This window comes from Amblyomma maculatum, chromosome 6 (genome assembly GCF_055883805.1).
Source record: "Amblyomma maculatum isolate TAMU_Amacu chromosome 6, ASM5588380v1, whole genome shotgun sequence".
NCBI classification, from domain to species: domain Eukaryota; kingdom Metazoa; phylum Arthropoda; class Arachnida; order Ixodida; family Ixodidae; genus Amblyomma; species Amblyomma maculatum.
The window spans coordinates 54,694,415-54,711,337 of NC_139349.1; the positions used below are offsets into that span (position 1 = coordinate 54,694,415).

The following is a 16,923-nucleotide window of genomic DNA, read 5'->3' on the forward strand; positions in this document are numbered from 1 at the left end:
GCGTTGTCCTTGTGGAATATCCGCTGATATATTAAACTAATAAGCAAGATGAATGCGCGAAATGCGAGCATTGTTTGGGGCGCCCTGTATTGCAGGGAAACCGAAGAAAACGAGCAGTGAACTTTCACTCTGCGATACTCTGCTTTCTTGTGTCCGGGCTTTGTCTTGCGAATTTGAACGAGTCATATCTTTACCTATTTGAACATCTATGGGGAGATGTCTCGAGTTATCTGTTCTGCCTGTATAGCGTATACGGGCAGGTCATCAGTTAATACACGATGGACAATTTCGACACGTACTCACACCGCAGTGCAGGAATCTCCACCAAATATCTCAACCGCACACACATTAACTAAAGCTGAAAGGGAATCTGTGCATGCTGCGGGCGCTTATTCATCGCCTAGTCAAGTTGTTTATCTCGCCAGCCTTAACATGTACACGTATCTCCCCTGGTCCCAGTACCGTCTTTGTCTGCCTTCCATGTATACCCTGCAGGCTGCTTCGGCGGCACGACTTTAAAATATGCCAGCTGTTAAGACAATGGATTTTGGGGGTACTTCTGCGAGAGTGTTTGGTGGAGCGCCTATCTCCGCGGGTGTCCGTGTATTTGCTCTCGCTTCTATCTCGACCTTCTGCCGTGTTGAGCGCGCGTCCTGGTTCCACAGACCTTGCCGCCAATTTCTGGCGGGACAGGGGACTGGGAGGGTCCTGCACCGAAGAAAGACGATAAACGACCTTTACTCAGATACCGTCCACAAGGAGTTCTCTGCTTTCGTGCTATCTGTAAGCAGCTTGTTTCCGTGTGACGCACGTGTGCATTGATAGGTCGCGGTGAATCAACATACACGGCAGCGGTTAAAAACCGAAGCTTTCTGTTTGTGCTGATCAGTGTCTGCAGGCGCCCGCCCGAAGTCAGGGCTGTCGTTTGCTGCAGGTCTCCTTTGTTGCTCGCGTTTCACTTCGTCGTCCTGTTGCCCTCGGGAAAGACGCCATGACTGTTACCATCCCGGAGCCTAGTGTCCCTGAAGAAGGTATCGCCTTTAGTAGCCCTTTGCTGTCCCGTTTTGGTGTATGAAGTTTCACTGTGAAAACAATGTACGCATGCGGGTGAATAGCATTCCTTTGTGGTGGCGCTCTTGGAATTGCTGAATAGTTTCACCAGTCTAATAACTCTGCCGCGGAAGGTGTCGACTGTGCTTGGGGCAGGTTTAAAAGGACATTAGGTGTAGTTGCACATGAAACCATTCCAAGTTGCACGGTGCTATTTGTTTCTCGACCAAGATGGCCTGTTACAACCGTACAAGTAAGCACATATTTTTAAAGAAGCTCAACATGTCTGCAAAGTGATTTAAGCCGTGTGTAGAGGAGATTACCTTGCTGCCGAAAGGCATTCATGCCTCGTATTTATATGAACACTGTGGTTTCCGAGTATGGCTGTCCATATACGGTGCGAGTCCTCCACAATAACCGCGCGTACTCAGCGAGTGCCAGGTATTTGATTTAGCTACATGGCCGTTATAACTATGAGCAGGACCTCTTCCCCGCCCATCACCTTCTGCAATATTTGCTGTGCACGTATACACCCGCACGCCGCGACCTTCGTGCTTCAGGCGCCGTGCATGGCTTACAAGTACCCTTCTCAGAGGTGGGCATGTGATGCTGACTAGTGACGGGAAACGCCGACGGAGCAGTCCTTCCCGTGCTGCGGAGTTCAGTCGTCCTTCACCGCGACGGCTGCACCGACGAATCTCTCTTCCTCCTTTTCTACATCTAAGCTAGTCAGTGCACGCGACGGAAGCGTTCTGCCTCTTGTGCTTGAGGTTTTCAACTTTTCTCGTTAGGTCGTAGACGAAAACAAATACGAAAAGCTTTAGCGCTGACTTACGATACTTGCAACCATTTTTATTGAAAACTGACTTTGTGAAGCGACTTTCGGCCTCCAAACCTCCTTTGTTTTCTTTTCTTTGCCATTGTTCACGACCACGTGTTGAGTGAACAGTGCGTGTTCTATATACCTGTAAGGGTCATCCTTCACATTAAGCTTTCAAGCCTTTCGTGCTTTGCCTATAGATACTTTGTGTCGTTCACGACTTCAACGAATGCTACAAGGCCTACTTACAGCCCTCATGTTCTGAAAGTGGTCACTGGTGCACAGCCGTATATACCCGCATTGTATTTGCTTTTTATTTGACTCGTGGAAAGTTAGTATTTGGGGTTTAGCGCCTGAAAGCTGCTATGCATAACGATTAATAATTACCCTTCTGTGGGCTCTCTTAAATTGCACTGACATCACACAGCACACGGGATGTGTGTGTGTGTTCTTTTTTTTTTTTTTTAAATTCCGCCTCTTCCAAAGCGCGACCGCCACACCCATCTATCCATCTTCGTCCCTATTACTCGTTCAATAGATTAATTTGTTACTGAGTTACAGGAAAATATCCGTTACAGAACGTTGCGACGGTTGAGACGTTTTTTTCTTCTTTGCGCAGGGTTGGCCTCGAGCGGCGGCGAGGCGGACGAGGAGGCGGCGAAGCGCGCCAGCCCCGCGGCCGTCGGTGGCGGGGACGACGGCACCCCCAGCGGCATGCTGGAGGAGGGCATGATCCTGCACTGCTCCCACTGCGCGCTCAGTTTCACGGGAGGCAGCGCAGTCGCCGCGCTCAGGGACCACCTCATGTGCGCCCATTCGGCCGGCGGACAGGCCGACTCGGCCGCCGACAAGGAAGCTGCGCTGTCGCCGCCGCCTGTGTCACAGACAGCTCCCGCAGTGGTCGGTGTGGCCGCCTTCACCTGCGGAAAGTGCAACGTGAGCTTCTCCAAGAAGGAGCACCTCGAGCAGCACGATGTCATCCATGCCGCCACCAGCCCCGTAGCGCAGGTGGGACATTTTTTGGTGCACCTTCTGTTCTTTTTTTTTTTTTTTTTTTTTGGGGGGGGGGGGGGTATAGCTATGGTACGCATACAGTTTTAATAGCTTTAGTAGTAATAGGGGCAGCAGCGAGTAGCAAGCGTGGTCGTAACTGTATGCAGTGAACGACTGCAGTTATACGCGGCCAGTACGAAGGCAATGAGACATGAGTCATTTGTGTCGCCGCCGCTGTGGCATGTAGAGGGGCATGTACGTGGGGTCAGTCTTGTGGGAACTGAGCAACGATAGCAAGCTTTGTCCACGTTTGTCTAAGTGTTAAAGCGAGATTCATGTACTGCTGCTTTGAGCAGCGGTGATGTTGGCGAGGTCAGGTCAATCCCGTGTCCACCGGGTGCGCCGCAGAAACTACTGGGCTGCAAAGGAGTGACGATGCATTTCGTGCACGGCGCCTCTCGCGAACTTCAGCTGGGGCGCGCGGTCACAACGTGATGCCGCCCGAAACACCACTGAAAAGGAAACATCCTGAAATGACTGGATGGTGCGTCATCCTGCGCGCCTGCTGTTACGATAAAGCCACCCGCCGCGTCGCTCGAAGGATGCGGACTTTGATCTGCTCATCTGCGGAAGGCCAAAGTCACAAATTTGAGGTCGGCCAAACAGAGACGACAGTTCTTTGCTTCGAACTCATAAAGCACTAGTGTCCTTCCCGAAATATAAACACAGTCCGCGTGCACATTCGTACCGGCTGGTTTCGCGCCGTCACCCCACGGACCGGTGAAGGGAAAAATGGGAAATGCCTTTTCTCCAGTGGGGCTTAGCGGCGGGCCACGAAGACATGCGCCCGACATAGGTTTGGCAACCAGGCCACTGATCTCAATGTTCCAGCTCTCGAAAATGGACTGCCTCCCTCTCATCCCAGGCGTGCAGCTTGGGACCATGCTTGGGACTCGCGCATTAGTAGGACTATAGACATGACACCGTCCTGTTTGCAAACAGTGTGACGTCAAGGGAGCATGTGGACAGGGGGAGCGCGCAGAAGAACCTGTCTTGTGGACAAAAGCTTCCTTTCCAGCTGAGTACTGACCCCCTATTGTCAACTTCTGCCTCCACACCCCTATCCCCAACAATCAACGATACTCCCTCTCACAAACTGTTCACTTGGAAAGGCAGGCACACAGTAAGAGCTCAATTATCGATTGTAGTGCTCAGTGCCACCAGCTAGCAAACATTGTCCTGAATGGGACCAGATGGACAGCCTGCCTCACATAGTAGTCAAGTGTGATCAGGGAATACCAGGTCCTCAGCCTCTGCAGGAGCTGCCAGTTGCAGTGGAGTTATTGCCTTAAATTGCAATGCATTAGCCATATTCAGATGGGGCACAAAGAACTCCTTAGTATGCCTGCCCACTAGGGATCGACTATTTGCGAAAACCTGTTAAGTCAGCTTCTCGGTAAGGCTTGTTTTCCATGCCAAAGGTGTTGTTCTCATTTTTGCAGTCTTTGGAGGAAGACGCCATGTTTAGGGCGTATTCACACTTGTGAAGCTCAAGTGTGCCGCAGGAAGGGAGCATGGCGAATGGGCCGAAACCGGTCAAGATTCTGAGCAAGGCACTTGGCAATCCACATCCTCTTTGTCCCTTATTTTGCTTATAAAGGGAGATATTTAAACCAGCATGGTGTCCTTCTGGTACTTCTTCCTGGGTGAACTAGACATTTATAAGTATTCTAAGAAGCGGGACGTCTGGGAAAGAAACCTTTTGGTTGGAAAACTAGTCTTGCCGAGAAGATTATTTGCATATTTTCGCAAATAGGGCGTTCCTAGCTTCAAAAATGATCATACAGCCTTGGCAAGCTTGCATTCATTTTTCTCTTCCAAGAACAGGCATGGTCCGTTGCGAACGGCCAGATATCTATACAAGCATGCTAGAAAGAAGGTCAGTGCAGGCCTATGATAGATAGTGAGTATCATATTTTTATCTAAATGTAGGTTATTTTCTCTCTTTTTTTTTTTTTTTTTTTTCTGAAAAGCCCCACGAAGCGTGGGCAGTTCTGAGCGAAATCAGCAGCCTATGCGCGAGCTATTTTGCTGGGTGATTTACTTCTCAACTTAAACAACATTTAGGTTGTGACAAATACTCTTTAGGCTGCTTTATAGTCGTTGAGTGCGCGAAAAATATATATTTCCGCCTAGTCGTGTAATTCAGTCGCCTAACTCGCTAACGAGGTAGTGTCAGTTTTCTTCGCTGCTAACAATACAGTGCGAGTAGGGCTCGAAGCAGAGATACGATAAGTTTATTTGTGTAACAGGCCGCTCGCAAGCATTTGATCGCGCTCAAGTGCAGTGTGGGACAGCTAATGCAACCAGCGATATGGAAAGTAACAAAGCGCGCTTTCTACAAAAAAAAAAAAATAATAATAATATTGATGCAGGACGCACAACAATGCAAAAGTGCACTTGAATTGTGCCAGTGTAGAACCATTCCGTCATTGACCACTGATGTGGTCGGTGTTCCGGTGCAAATCGAGGCAAGGGCAGTAAGGGGGACAGGGAAGAAAATACGTTTATGTACACTTTCTATATAATGAGTATGTACAGGTCGAGAGAAAAGAATAGAGCTGAGCCGGTGGATACAACTCCACCTCTTAAATACCGTTTGTTGTCCCTGGCTGGGAAGCTGGGGAAATAGAGTTCATGTTGGCCAGTCCAATAGACCTTTTTCCTATACTTTTTCCTAGTGTTCCTGTATATGCTCCCGCAGGGAGCAGAGTTGCGCGAAGGTCCGCCATTATGTTCCAAGCTCTACGGGAAAGCCGCTCCTTGCGTCTACAGGGGGCTCTGCGGGAAAGCCACTCCTTGGGCGTACAGGGGCTGTGATCACGGCGGGGCAGACGATGTAAAGCAGTTCGCTTTTTTTTATTGCCATGTACATCGCGCTCTATTTACAGGCATCCTTTTTCCTGGCGCTGTATAAAGGCGCAGGCATCGATGCCAAGCGCATCGTGCATTTTTCTGGAAAGAATAACATCGAAAACACATGCGATTCGCATACCATGCTGGCACAGCACGATCTGTCAAGAGATGGCGAAACGGTTGCAGTAGCTCGTAGTTGTGACATTAATGATGTAAAAATACAAGTAATGACAATACTACGCAAGTTTTGCGTGGAAAAGTTTTGCATCCCCCGGCAGAAAGAACATTACAATGCACGATTCTGTAGGGATCGTCTGCAATATTAGAAGATGCTTACAACGGAACCCCGCTGCATGCAATGCAAAGCCAAGCAGTCTAAAGCAATGCAATTGACAGACAGGCGAATTGAACCAATAGCACAGGTCGCAGACTTGCTCGCGCTCTATTATCTTGCAATATATTACCTATAGCACCATATATGACTTGCATTCGTCCACTGAAACTTTTCCATGCTGCGATCGTTCAAACTGCCCTTATCCAGTCGCATGCTTTTTGTAAGCATCATTCCGTTTTTAATATATGAATTTGCTATTTTTTAACGGCCGCATTCACTGTAACGCAAAATGCTACGATTGTAACATTCCAATTTGTATTTTAATATTCATCTCAATTTCTCTCCCCCCCCCCCCCCCCCCCCTAAATACCATCGTTATCAGAGGGTCCTTCAGCGTTTTTTGATAAGTAGAACAGTTAACCAAAGTAGGCAAATCTAGTTAGCATGCAGACATAGACTGACAACCTACTTCTGTGCAGGAGATAGGGATTAGAAAAACACTTTACAAAAAGCTGGTATTTAGAACTTTATTGTATACAGCCGACTAGTGCTCCTGTAACAGGTACACTACATAACACCATTACTGCAGAATAAGTAGAGAGGCTAAAGATATTGTACTTGACAATCACTGTACACTTCACTGTAATGCTGAACACTCAGAGGGACATGCAGGCCCTGTGCAGAAACACTGGTAGTCATTAAAGGCCATAACACCATAAAGGGATAGACACTAGTTTTCCATAGACGTTTTTTTATTTGGGATAACGCATGGTGTAGAAAGACAAAGGTTATTTCTGAAAGGTAAGCATGAGTCACCGCATTGGAGTTTGTGTGTGGCTGATTAATAATATAGAGCATCTATTTTTAGTTTCAGACAAAGCTGCCAAATGGTGGTTGCAGCGTCAGGGGGAAGTAGACACAATGTCAGCCATACAAATATCATTTGAGTACAATACTAGAGTAAATCGTAGGCGCTGCACTGTTATAAAAGAAAAGGAGAAACCAGGAATGACATTCAACATGGTTAAATATCTTCAGCTGAGAGCTGTTTGAGGAGGTCCCGGTTGAGTGGTCGCTCCAGCTCTAGCACCCGGTCTTCATTCGAGGTTCCTACACACAGATAAAAATATGTTGCCTGAAGACACACTTCATGCTTAACCTCAGTGCGAGAAGTGCAATAGTTTAATTGACAGAAGGAGAATCTGTGGCACAATAAGGGTCAGCTACCCAACCTAACGTCGGTGGGGACGGCTCAACAGCCATGCTGTCTTCTAGTGCCTGCAAAGGCATTTCTGCATGAACAAGAGTACATTGTCGACATTGCAATGAATGAAGAGTTTTAGGTCCAAGCCTGAAGAATTAGTGTTATTCAAAGAAAGTCCTAATGTTCAGTATTCATATCGTTCACTGGACAAAAAAAGTTCTCATATGCTGATACTGAATGCATGTTCAGGGCAGTCACAGGCGCAGCATACTGATACGGCTGTTCAGGTGAAAAAGGCAGAATGAAAGATGTGCACCTCACAATTTTCATGCACGACACAGCTATTGCGTGATCGAGCTGAATGTATTAACCTAACGTCGGTGGGGACGGCTCATCAGCCATGCTGTATTCCAGTGCCTGCAAAGGCATGTCTGCATTAAAAAAAGAGTACATTGTTGACATTGAAATGAATGAAGAGTTAGTTCCAAGCCTACAGAATTAGTATTATACAAAGAAAATCCTAATGTTCAGTATTCATATTGTGCACTGGACACTAAAAGATCTCATATTCTGATACTGAATGCATGTTCTGATACGGCTGTTCAAGTGAAAAAGGCAGAATGAAAAATGTGCACCTCACAATTTTCATGCACGACACAGCTATTGCGTGATCGAGCTGAATGTATTCACCTACCGTCGGTGTGGACGGCGCAACAGCCATGCTGTTTTCCAGTGCCTGCAAAGGCATGCCTGCATGAGCAAGAGTACACTATTGGTATTCCAATGAATGGAGAGTTAAGAGCAATGCAAGTTTGGAAATTCCAAATGGTTCACTCACCAGAAAAGATGGTAGACACATCTGGCTTGAGTAGTTTCCTTCCTTTGAAGTAGGAGCACTCAAACTCTTCTGCTGTGAAATGATCCTGCATAGGGTTATGTGCAGAAGAAAACAAGTACTAACACTGTTGACTGGATTTGTATTTAAAAAAGGTCCATGTGCAACAGGTGATGCACAGTGCAATCATGGTTCGTTTGTAGGGTTTAAGTCCCAAAGGGACTCAGGTTATGAGAGACGCGACAATGCAATCATGAATTCATGACAATATTTTATGACCTCCGCAATAGAAGTGTGCAAAAAATAGCACTAATCATGCATTACCACATTCCGCGTAATTTTCCAGCGTTCCCGCTGGTGAATTTACGATCAGAATTTTAACCGCAGCTTCGCGGTGACATTAACTGTAGTACACAGTGGCGAATGAATGGCAACAACGACACGCAACTGAGCCACATGTAAAAAAATCGAGACATTAAAATTACGGAAAAGGATGGAGTTTATACCTGTTAAAACCACAGTCAGCCAGAGAAAAAACCAGCACAACAGATAGTTTTCGTGCAAGTTATGAACTGCGTTGTTTAGTTATACTTTAAGACGTACATTAGCTTCGCATTAAATTCTGCACTTCACTGTCGTTTGTGACCCTCTTCACTAAACGGCAATGCTAGATTGAAATCAGACTTGCATTAGTGGAAAGTTAGGGGGGAAATATAAGGAAGGCCAGTAAAATATTGCACGGGAAGTAATAACGTGGTTCACGAAACGATGAGGTGACAGTCAGTAAAAGCAGAGATGTAGCATTATATACCGCCAACATATTATACTGCAAGAGCTGGTGTCTTAAGTGCACCGCGAAGAATTCGAGCGATGAAGTCAGCAGATGCGCAAGCAAATTAACGTGTCTAGGGATCGCCCAAAAGTTAATAAACAAAGCCATTTTACAGAAAATAAGCGCAATAAGAATGCATTCAGATGAATTAAAAACAACTTACCTCGCATATTCGAGCTCTTTTCGGGGCTGTTTCACGCGGCCCATACTTAAAAGCCACTGCAGTCGCCGTCGTAGGACTAACCTTCCGCAGGGCACTGAATAAAACACTTTGCCGCTTTCGGTGCGGTTTGTGCAGTTCGGCGCACTGCACCCCGTCATATTTGAAGAGAACGTTCTGCACTGCACAGCCATGCCATTAGAGCGCACAAAAAAGGTGTGAACACACTGTAGAAACCGATGCGACGACAGCTGACGGCACTGCAAGCGGCGAGAAAAATGTTTCGCCTGTAAAGTTGGCTCCTCCTGTTGCGCTTGTCAAGTTGACTCCCCCTTCGAATGGAACGTTTGACGTCATCGCTAAGAGCGGCGCAGGGATGTCAGTCGCGCAACTCTGCTCCCTAGGAAGCATATACAGGAACACTACTTTTTCCAGCAGCGTAGCGCTCTTGCGGCCGCCAGGCGAAGTACTATTGGCGGGAAGGGCTGTTACCGAGAATTTGTGCACAAATTCGTTCCTAGTAGTAGGATGGACTTATTTTCCAAACAATAGTTGAGTGCAGGTCTCGCCTAGCCTGTGCAGAGACGCGTAAGTCATCTGTGAGCATACCTAGAAGCAATTACACCCCCCCCCCCCTCCCATATTTCCATTAAACCATGACAACGACAACAGGAAGCTGGCAAACCTGACCCTGTCATTGTTGAGGCAAGCTGAGGGAGACAGGGACACTACAATGCCTCCGTTCATAAAGCCTATAGTTCGTCTCACGAGGTATCTGCAGGACTGGGAAAGGCAGAGGAGCCCTTGCAATTGTGCTCCCAAGGGCCTCTTGCCCCTGCGCACTGTAATAGAGAATTGTGCTCCTACTGTCACCCCAGCCAATTTGGGGGGTGAGAGGCGCGTTGCCTATTGTATAGTGCCCATGATCTTGATCGGACCGGGGTGCGTCTGCCTTTAGCAGTGCTGCAAATAGCTTGTGAGATGGCTAGCACTCCGCAGGCAATTATTCTGCAGTAGCTCGTCGCGTCGACGAACCGAGGGACGTCGTTTCCTGGAAAATCGGGTACAATGAAGCCCCGAACTTTCGCGTGCATGGCATCCCGGTGAAATTGGCTACCGAGGAGGCTTCGCGCATGCGCAGTAGCGCCACTGAAAAGGCCCATTAGGGAGACTACTCGAAGTGCTGAGAGACCTTGAACTTACTGATTTGTGAATGCCTTTCAAGCGGGACTTTGACAAAACCAAAGGCGATTTTGGTTGCAGTTGCGCATGCCTAACTTCTGTTTCTCTCACGCGACGCGTGTGAAACCTATAGAGCGCTGAGGTGCCGATTCCTTTCGCTTACGTAGCCTCCCGGTTTTCAACTCTACTTTGAAAGTGACCCGAACTTTCTTCTCTGTCTTGAAACCCTCCTATGTGGCCTTCTCTATGTGATGCCGCTCGTCTGAAACCTCCACTGGCGCGTCACTAGTTACCCTTAGCCTTCTCAGGTTAAGCTACCAGCCTCACTCGCAGAGTCAATTCCCCGTACGCTTTCAGATCCTTCCTGCCCTCTTCATCCCCGTGCCTTGTTTGCACTGCGCTATCCTTAGGCCGCAAGCAGATGAGATTCCAAACCGCGTAATCTCCAAAACAAAGGCCGTTGATCAGAGAACTCACAGAGATAATGCTTGGGTTAGATTTGCGAGACGGCTGCCTCGGGTTGGGGAGCCCCAAATGACCCCTCCTCGATCTCGATGCGGGCAATGGGCAAACATGCAGTTGTCTCCTGAACTACTTGCCTTATGCAGGCATGCTCGCCTCTGAACTCCAACGTCTGATGGACGGACAACATTTATTTTTGCAGCAAGGCGCGGGGAAATTTACATGATTTTCCCTTTTCCGCTTGCTCCGGCTGGGAGGGCTGTAGCACTCGCGACTTGTCGTCATTGGATTGAGACAAAAAGGCAACTCTTGGCTTACAGCAACTGGTCGCTATATGGCCAAATTGTTGGCAACAGAAACAGACGACCGGTTTCGTGCCTTTAAAATCCTTGCCCTTTAATGCCTCTTCATCTGTGCTACCTGTGGCATTTTAATCTCCAGGCGATGTATTAGCCGGCGCGTTTCTCTATCAAGTCTTGGTTTTCTGATTTGCATTAAACTGCGCCCGACTATCCCTACCAAACTTCGATACCAATCAGACGCACTCTTGCGCCGATCCCGTTCGTTGCAGATCTCTAATTTCAACTTTTGCGTCTACCGAGCCTGCCTAGTCGCGTTATATTTGGTGCGTTTTATCTCTGCGATTGGTAAATCCAATCGTTTGCGCTCTAGTTCCCTTTCTTTTGCTCTCTTAATTCTGAGGGCATCTTCCTCAGCCTTCCTGAACTTCTTCTGAATGAACTCCAAGGTCTCAGAAATTTCATCCTTCTCAGCTCCAAACTCCTGAATTGCTCTCACAAGTTCCGGCTCTCTAAGGCTTTCCCAAACTTCAGTGCCCAACTCATCACAAAGCAAACTCAACTCTGCTTTCCCTAATTTGCTCAGATTCATGGCCATTTTCGAACGAGGACTTTCTCAAACAAACTGTAACATGAAAACCGCTTCAGCACGCACGCTACACAAAAACTAAATCCACTGGTTTTTCATAATATCACTGAGTTATCAAACCTTGGTCCGCTTGGTTCCGGTGTTCCAGCTGCGTGAACCTCGGCTGAGATCCCAGCCATAACTCTCGATAGTCTAGCTGCATGGTCCGCTCAACTGAAATAAATTTTATGCCGAACATAAATTTATAACAGCGCTGTTAATGATCGCACGCTGTCCGGGCATTTGAGAGCGCGATCGTTCGGCATTCAAGTACGATTCCTTCGGCAGGGCAGCAGAGCAAACTAATACCGGAAAGAATCTGCTTACGGTCAAGTGCAATGTTGAGGCCTGCTAGGACATGACGTCTGTCGCTTTGCTCTTTGCAAAGTTCAAGAACACATTTTGCGTCGCTTCTGGAGCGGAATAAACACACGCGGTTAATCATTTTCGATCGATTATTGCATTCCACCACGCGAGAGCATGAATACGTTGAAAAAATACAGCGAATGGTTACCAGACGAGACCGAATCTTCCGCCATGCGCCGTTCCTCCGATAGGTCATTCATGACGTAGACCAGGACTGGGGCCTTTGCACTCGTGGTTCTTTGATTGTTCGCGATAGGGATGCGGAGGGGTGAATGGAGGAATTTGGACATGACGGAGTCGTGTGAACAAGGGGTGCATGGCTCGCTGACTCACGGTCCCTCGTGCGAATCGGCCTTGGTCTATGAATGAGCGCATTTCCCGTACCGATTTTTTGTCGCTTGTAGCAGAATTCGAAGCAAATTCGCATTTCGCCCATTCTCACGGATAAAGTCCACCTTAATATTTTTTTTTGTTTGGATTGTTATCCATGCCAATTCAATTTGATACCAAACAACTCATTTATGCAGTCTTTGCACTGCGCCCTTCTATATATATTCGCCTTCCACACTGCTTGCTTGATTGCGGTCTATCACTAACTCACCTGTCTTGCTTTTCACATGGAGGGACCCACATTGTTACGGCATCAAGGTCGCGAAAGGCTTAATGTAACGCACTGCAAATTAGTCTGCGGCTCGCTTCTGCGTTCTGGGAACTCAGTCCGGGTCTTTATTTAGCTGGTCTAAACTTCCTCCTGGAAGCAGGCGATCTATAGAAGCGGTAGTTCCTCGTTTGGGGTCCCGTTGAAAGTATATGATAATCGGTCGGACGATCAGCGTAAAGTTTCGGAGTATGCTTGTAGACATTTCGCGTGCTTCACTCTAAGCCTTAACTTTCCTCACGGCCTGTGTAGCCGGACTGCTTACTGCCGAAAACGCATAACTGTGTTTCAAGTCAGCATTTATGGGTACAATAACAGTTCGCGGAGTGCTTCTCTTTTTCGGCGTTGCTATATTTATTTTCGTTATGAAACTAATTGTTTAACGCAATGCATGGGCCGGCAGTCCACAACTCAAGCTGATGATGTCTCATTTTTTTCTTCTTATTATTATCTACATGTTTAGCGACATATTAATCTTCCCGATTGGTTAACCTGTGCGCAGGCTATTAAATATGCAGCAGAGATTGTTTTGCCATCAGTGCATCTTCACTTAAAACGACCCTGTTTATTCAGACAAAATTTTGCCGCGCACTCCATCCTCTTCATCCAATAGTGAAAGGTGTCATATAAGTCATATAAATTTCGACCACACTTGCGGCTATTCAGCGTGCCCCGGGATATTAACCTTGATCTGACGTCTTACATTATGTTTTTGAACCTACACTCGGTGGCTGTTCTTCAACTGATCACGCCGGCATCTCTTTCTCGGTATAACGTAATTCCTATAGATGCTGAGCTACCGATTGGCGCGTCGGACTATACACACACAAAGGTCAGCAGCGTGGGGACATTCGTTCTAAACCTTATGGGAGATCTCTGCGCATGGACTGACTCGAAATAACCTGGCGCGAGAAGTAGCGCCATTCGGGCGCAGGGACGCAACGAGGAAGAGTTCCTCGTCTTTGAAGCAGCTTTTTGTGGTCCTGAGGCTGCTGCTGCGTGAGTGCTGTCAGTTGCGCACGCGCGACTCGACGGTTGTCGCAGCGCTATCGAGCGACCTGTTTACGACGTGAGTCGCGACTTCCTGCGACTGGCGACCCTATATACAGGGCTCAAGACAGCGCGCCAGGCGGCGGCTCTGATTGTTCGCCCTTCGAAGAGAACGAGGGGCCGGAGAGGGGAAGGAAGTGATTTCACCCCGTTTGTAATGCCATATCCTCCGGGGCATGGACCGAGCTCTTGTCTCGTGCCTGTCGCCGCGCGTGCTGCAGAGGTGGCGGCATTATTCTTTTTTATTTTCCTCCTCCTCCAGTTCTCGCACTCGCCCTCTTGCTAGATCCACATTCAAGGACAACAAGCAGCGTCGCTTTCTAAATTTTCAAGATTCCCCCCCCCCCCCCCCCCCCCCCCCCCCCCCCCGCCCTTCTCCATCCCCTTTCGATTTTTCAACTTGGGGCACGTATATGCGTGGACTGATGGATTATGGAAGTTTCGAAGGTAACGAGATTTTTCTATGATTGTTGCCGGTGTATGTAATGGTGCGTCTGACATACCCGTAACAAGGAGCACTTGCCTTCGTAGACCGGTCTTGGCTCAAAAACTCACGTGAACGCACATCACGGCACGTCTCATGTCCATATCGCAGTTGTAAAAGCTATCAATCGCTGCTGCCCTCTTCAATTCCGATTCGTATTGCTGTCGCTTGTCCATATAAGCAGTGTATCCCTGTCTGCATGAATGTGTAAAAATTACGCGCGAGCCGCGACGGGGTGATGCATTTCCCTTTCATTTTTTTTCTCCTCTCATGAAGTTCTTCTCCCTTCATATAGAGACGTCCAGATGCCTAAAATAACCTCGCACACATGTGATCGCTGCACGCAGCTGACTGCATGCGTAAATGTGGATATATGGACAGTATACAACGTGCCATATATGTGTCGCAGGTGAATTGCGTTATAGCTCGCATGCTTGTGAGAGCTTTACGCGGTAGCACGTATATAGGGACTCACACGTCCGGCCGAACAGCCGGAGGAAGTTTTCAAGGACGAGTCGGAAACGTGTCGGGAATAATGTGCACGTGATTTCGCATCATAATTGTGACTCAACCCTTCTTTGTGCTGCGTTCCTGCAGTAATGTCAGACCATTTCGATTCACATTTAACACACACTTGCTCGGGGGACACCTTAGCTACGTCATAAAGGAAGGGATTAAGGTTGGAGTGAAAGAATAAGAAAGAGAGACAAAAGTGCCGTATTGGAGGGCTACGACATCATTTCGACCAGCTGGGGATCTTTGACGGTCATTGCGCAGCACACTGGCGCCTTTGTGTTTCGCCTCCGTCGCAACGCGGCCGCCATGGTCGGGTTCGAACCCGGGTTCAATAGCAGAGTGAGCTTCATAACTACTTAACCACCGTGGCGAACAGAAACATAAGTCACGAAATGGAAGGGCGGTGTTAGTTAAAGCCCCGTTTATTCTTTAGGTGAAACATGAGCACGTCCCCTTGATTTTACCGTTCGCTACTTTTACCGTTACAGTCGGGTACTGACCGCTCAATTGCAGCGTGCTGCCTGGGAAGCTCAGTAACAGTAGTGCAGTAGCGGTAAGCTAAAGCTTTCACTGTAGGCGTATATAGGCGCGCAGATATATATATATATATATATATATCCTTGCGGCAGCAGTAATGGTAGCTATATATTCGTTTTCGGTACGTTCATATCTTGCCGGAGACGCAATGACGTACACGTATACCAGTTTGCCGGATTCTCCTTGCTCATACGCATTGACAGGGGTGAGTACAATCGCGGCCACTGCGCCTGCGTGTGAGGGGTCCGGTAAACCGGTATACGTCTACGTCAGTACGTCTCCGGCAAGCTAAAAATCTGACAGTGTTACGTAAGGAGAGCGCTGCTGAGCAGGCATCGCCGTCCTTTTTTCCCCGCAGCAGCCTCGGCCTCCGGCGCCGCCTCAGCCAAGCGTGGACGAGAACGCGGCGTTGCGCAAGTTCAAATGTCCCGAACCGTCATGCGGCAAGGCGTTCAAGTTCAAGCACCACCTGAAGGAGCACATCCGTATCCACAGCGGCGAGAAGCCGTTCGAGTGTCCGCACTGCTTCAAGAGGTTCTCTCACTCGGGCTCCTACTCGTCGCACATGACGAGCCAGAAGTGCCGCATCGTCAACCTCAAGGTAAAGAAAACGTCTATACAGATCAACTCTGTCTCTGTTTATCGCTAAGTGGGCTACTATATTGGCGCGTCTAGTATATGTGAGCCAGGCTGCCAGAGTGCTCGTACTTATTCAGCTTTTCAAAGAATACAATTCTCAACTGGGCCCATCAGTTGACAACTGAGCGCATTATAAACCTAGACTTGACAAAGAGGCCCGTTTGAGACAACCTCCAAGTTAACTTCGCCATGACCTTCTCATACCGTGGTTATATATATAAGGTTAGTATGCGGGACATGTGACAAAGTGACATGCCTTCCAAGCTTGCTTCCAGCATATATCTCTTAGAATGATCACATCATGTCAGAGAAAAAAAAAAAGTTACTAAGTTGATAATCTTGTAACACGGATTATTACATCATAATCTCACTTGTCTGCAGCAGCTTTTAGCATTTAACTAGCGGTGTATGTGACGGAAGTACATACGCCTCGCGAATTTTGTTCATGCCATGGGAGTCACCTCCGATGGGGCAGGCATCGACAGTTTGTACCGCGAAAGCTGTAAAGGTTTCTGCGGACTCGTCTCGCACGGTGTCGCCAGGCAATGCTATGTCGTAGAATAAATTACACTTTCCGGCTACGCGCGTAGTCTTTGAACAACTTGCGCACATCTGTTTGTTGTCATCTTCCTAGGCATCTCGTCACTGTGCGTCACCGGCCATCTCTGGCGCAAGCAGCCTTTAAATGAAGAGTTTTAATTTCCGAAGAGGACACACGAAAATCCCCGCGCATTGAGGCATAGCTATGCCTTTATCCGAAACACATGCGTCACATCATTTTCATGATATTTCTTTTCTTCTATTTTGTTTTCATCTCGCCCTCGCACGTGCAAATGCTTCACCACACGGTGAAGCTAACGGAGACCACCCCGATTTCCTGCTTGCAAACCTGGCCCACACTTGACGGGCGTCTGCTAGCCGCATGGCGCGTGCATACTTGCATGGGCAGAAGCCTGGG

At 48.0% G+C, this 16,923-nt stretch overlaps 1 protein-coding gene across 2 annotated transcripts in view; it reads left to right on the forward strand.

Moving 5' to 3' along the window:
• Nucleotides 1–16,923, forward strand: part of zfh1 (Zn finger homeodomain 1) — a 195,014-nt gene that overhangs the window by 163,502 nt on the left and 14,589 nt on the right. Inside the window, exons 3-4 of one of the 2 annotated variants that reach the window (XM_084606691.1) lie at nucleotides 2,490–2,878; nucleotides 15,685–15,927. In XM_084606691.1, the coding sequence (XP_084462817.1) occupies nucleotides 2,490–2,878; nucleotides 15,685–15,927 (632 nt within the window). The remainder of the gene's footprint in view (nucleotides 1–2,489; nucleotides 2,879–15,684; nucleotides 15,928–16,923) is intronic. The other variant, XM_084606692.1, reaches the window with a different exon arrangement.